This window comes from Salvelinus sp. IW2-2015, unplaced genomic scaffold (assembly GCF_002910315.2).
Source record: "Salvelinus sp. IW2-2015 unplaced genomic scaffold, ASM291031v2 Un_scaffold1592, whole genome shotgun sequence".
In the NCBI taxonomy this organism is placed as follows: Eukaryota; Metazoa; Chordata; class Actinopteri; order Salmoniformes; family Salmonidae; genus Salvelinus; species Salvelinus sp. IW2-2015.
Window position 1 is genome coordinate 104,956 of NW_019943015.1, and position 4,357 is coordinate 109,312.

The 4,357-nt window shown below is 51.8% G+C and overlaps 1 protein-coding gene across 1 annotated transcript in view; it reads left to right on the plus strand.

Moving 5' to 3' along the window:
• LOC112071347 (forkhead box protein O1-A-like) overlaps window positions 1-4,357 on the plus strand; it is a 39,124-nt gene that overhangs the window by 12,639 nt on the left and 22,128 nt on the right. Inside the window, exons 3-5 of the mRNA XM_070439357.1 lie at window positions 97-385; window positions 593-732; window positions 3,149-3,434. Coding sequence (XP_070295458.1) covers window positions 97-385; window positions 593-732; window positions 3,149-3,434 — 715 coding nt within the window. The remainder of the gene's footprint in view (window positions 1-96; window positions 386-592; window positions 733-3,148; window positions 3,435-4,357) is intronic.

Sequence of the window (4,357 nt, forward strand, 5' to 3'; positions counted from 1 at the left end):
ACAAAAAGAGAGAGATGGTTGTTCCACCTCCCGCACGTGGCGGCTAGATGGAGCATTGAGCAAGTGCATGAGCGGCTCAACTATCTGGCCTCCCAGTACAGTCTCCTCGGGCCGGTGTACATGGCAACACCTTACGCACTGGTGTCCCGGTTCGAAACCCAGCCCACGTCGGGGTTATTCACCTCCCGCACTGGTCAGGGCTACGGGGAGTATTCAACAGGTAAGGTTGGGCAGGCCGTGCTCAAGGGGAGCCAGTATCGCCTGCACGGTCCGGTATATCGGCGCACCTTCCGCGCCCAGCCAGTCAAGTCAGTGCCTAACCACCGCAACACAGGCTTCCAGTGCGTCTCCAGAAGGCCTGTCCTCTCCACGCACTCTCCCTGTGGTGCGTGTCTCCAGCCCAGTACTCCAGTGCGGCACACGCCAAGCCTCCTGTGCGTTCTCTCCAGAGCCGTACAACACATGTTCTTCTCCCGACGTCGCCTTGAGGTGCGTGCCCTCCCCCGGTACCACCAGCACCAGGCCTATAGTGGCTTTTGAGAGTCCAGTGTGCCCTGTTCCGTCCCACAACCTTGAGGTGCGTGTTCTCCAGTCCGGTACCACAGTTCCGGCAACCCGCACCAGGCCTACTGTGCGCCTCAAGCAGGCTCAGAGTCCGGCCGTTGCCACCGCCTGCACATGCCTTGCCCTGCCCAGCGGTCCCTGGAGCTCATCCGTTCTGCCCAGCGGACCGTCAGAAGTTTTCTGCGCGGATCATGCCCAACGCCCGTCTGAGCTGTCCGTAGCTACTGCCAGCGCCGCCTGTGCTGTCCGTCCTGTACTGACTTCAAAGCGCCGCCGTCTGTTCCCTGAGCCTTCCAAAGCGCGCCGTCTGTCCTGAGCTTAAAAGCCGCCCGTCTGTCCTGAGCCTTCAAAGCGCCGTCTTGTCCTGAGCCTTTCAAAAGCCGTCCGCCAGACCAGGACCGCTAGAGCGCGTCCGCCCGACAGAGCCGCTACGAGCCTTCCGCCAGACAGGAGCCGCTAGAAGCCTTCCGCCAGACAGGAGCAGCCAGGCCTTCCGCCAGACAGGAGCGTCCAGAGCCGTTCCGCGATCATAGACTCTGCCTCCAGTCATGAGCTGCCCTCCAGGTCCGTGAGCTGCCTCCTCAGTCATGAAGCTGCCCTCCAGTTTCATGAGCTGCCCCCTCAGTTGGAGCTGCCACTAGTCCAGAGCTGGCCATTCAGTTCCAGAGCTGCCTCCTGTCCGGAGCTGCCCTTCAGTCCGGAGTTGCCCTCTGTCCTGAGCATACTCTCTGTCTGAGCTCTCTCTGTCCTGAGCTAGCCTCTCTGTCTGGAGTACCTCTCTGTCCTGAGCTTGTTTCCTCTATCACTAGGGGAAAACCGTTGTGAAGGTTCTAGTACCAGGGCGGGGGGCGAGGTGCCACTCAGGACGCTAAGGAGGGGGACAAAGACAATGGTGGAGTGGGTGTCCTCGTCCTGCGCCGGAGCGCCGCCAGCGGGACAGATGCCCCACCAGACCCTCCCCTTGGAGATTTAGGGGTGCGTTCCGGAGTCCGCACCTCAGGAGGGGGGTACTGTCACATCCTGACCTTAGTTTATTATGTGTGTTGCTTGTTTTAGTGTTGGTCAGGACGTGAGCTGGGTGGGCATCTCTATGTTGTGTGTTCTTAGTTTTGTCTGTTTTCTGTGTTCAGCCTAATAGGGTTCTCATCAGAAGGCTGCTTCATCGTTGTCCCTGATTGAGAAATCATATATAGGTGGCTTGTTTTTGTGTGGTATTGTGGGTGGTTGTCTTCTGTCTTTGTGTTCTGCACCAGATAGGCGTTTTCGGTTTTCACTTTATTGTTTTGTTGTTTGTAGTGTTCACACGTATTCTTATTAATTATGTTGAACACTAACCGCGCTGCGTTTTGGTCCTCTCCTTCATCCAGGAAGAAAACCGTTTACAGTACTTTGGTGCGGAAAATTGCAAATCATTCCTAGAACAACAACAAAGGACCTTGTGAAGATGCTGGAGGAAACTGAGTAAAACGAGTCTTATATCAAAATAACCTGATAAGGCCGATCATCAAGGAAGAAGCCACTGCTCAAAAACCTACATAAAAAAAGCCAGACTAACGGTTTGCAACTGCACATGGAGACAAAAGTCGTACTTTTTGGAGACATGTCCCTCGTGGTCTTATGAAACAAAATAGAAACTGTTTGGCCATAATGACCATCGTTATGTTTGGACGAAAAAGGGGGAGGCTTGCAAGCCAAAGAACACACATCCCAACCGTGAGCCACGGGAGTGGCAGCATCATGGTGTGGGGGTGCTTTTGCTGCAGGAGGGAATGGTGCACTTTCACAAAATAGATGGCATCACGAGTAGGGGAAAAATGATGTGGATATATTGAAGCAACATCTCAAGACATCAGTCAGGAAGTTAAAGCTTGGTTGCAAATGGGTCTTCCAAATGAACAATGACCCCAAGCATATTGCATTGCAAAGTTGTGGCAAAATGGCTTAAGGACAACAAAGTCAAGGTATTGGAGTGGCCATCACAAAGCCCTGACCTCAGTCCTATAGAAAATGTGTGGGTAGAACTGAAAAAGCGTGTGCGAGCAAAGAGGCCTACAAACCTGACTCAGTTACACCAGCTCTGTCAGGAGGAATGGGCCAAAATTCACCAAACTTATTGTGGAAAGTTTGTGGAAGGCTACCCGAAACATTTGACCCAAGTTAAACAATTTAAAGGCAATGCTACCAAATACTAATTGAGTGTATGTAAACTTCTGACCGACTGGGAATGTGATGAAAGAAATAAAAGCTGAAAAAAAATCATTCATTTCACATTCTTAAAATAAAGTGGTGACCCTAACTGACCTAAGACAGTGCATTTTTTACTAGGATAAAATGTCAGGAATTGTGAAAAATTGAGTTTAAACGTATTTGACTAAGGTGTATGTAAACTTCCGACTTCAACTGTAGATAGTATATCCTTCTTCTCTGTTATCCTCTCTCTCCTCTCCTCTTTCCCCTCTCTCTCCTCTCCTATCTCTCCCATCTCTCCTCACCTCACTTCTCTCCTGTCCTCACTCTTCTCCTGTCCTCACTCCTCTCCTGTCCTCACTCCTCTCCTGTCCTCACTCCTCTCTCTCTCCTCTAGTTGTCTCTCCAGGGTGGTCCTGACGGGGGAGCAGACAGCCTAGGGGGAGGCCCCTACTCCAAGTGGCCCGGCAGCCCCAACTCCCACAGCAACGATGACTTTGATTCATGGAGCGGTTTCCGGCCGCGCACCTCCTCCAACGCCAGCACGCTCAGCGGTCGCCTCTCGCCCTTCATGCCCGAGGACGACCTCGGAGACGGGGACGTGCACATGGGCTACCCAGGATCCTCTGGGGCCAAGATGGCGAGCACATTGCCCAGCCTGTCAGAGATGGCGAGTTCTCTAGGTCAGTAAACCAGATTGAAACTACATAAGGACATTTCCTCTAGAACATGTGCTAGTGTAGTGGTAGTGTAGTGTTAGTGTAGTGTTAGTGTAGTGTAGTGTAGTGTAGTGGTAGTGTTAGTGTAGTGGTAGTGTAGTGTTAGTGTTAGTGTAGTGTAGTGGTAGTGTAGTGTAGTGTTAGTGTAGTGGTCGTGTAGTGTAGTGTAGTGTACTTTCTTATCTAGTTGAACTAGACTGACCAGCAGGAGACTATCCGTTGTCTTCTAAGCGTAGTGGTAACAGACTGAACCAGCAAGAGACACCGGTGTTTTCTGATCTAGTGGAACAGACTGACCAGCAAGGTGACACAGGGTCTTCTACAATCTAGTGAACAGACTGACACAGGTCAGGAGACACCGTTGGCTTCTAATCTATGGACAGCTGAAGCAGGGAGACACTGTTGGCTGTTCTTCATTAGTGGGAAAGCCTGACAGCTAGGAGACCCGGTTGTGCTTCTAATCTAGTGGACAGACGTGGACCAGCAGGAGACACTTGGTCTTCTAATCTAGTGGAACAGATGACCAGCAGGAGACACTTGGTCTTCTAATCTAGTGGTAACATGCTGACAGCAGGAGACACCGTTGGTCCGTCTAATAGTAGTGGAACGATCTGACCAGCAGGAGAACACCTTTGGCTTCTAATCTAGTGGAACAGATGACCGACAGGAGACCCACCGTTGGTCTTCTAATTAGTGGATACGACTGCGCAGCAGGAGACACATTGGTCTTCTATCTAGTGGATGCACAGACTGCCAGCGAGACACCGTTGGTCTGTCTAATCGTAGTGGATACAGAGCTGGACTAGCAGGAGACACGTGGTTCTGAATTCTAGTGCGGACAGACTGGACTCAGCAGAGACCCGGTTTGGCCTTTCTACATTAGTGGA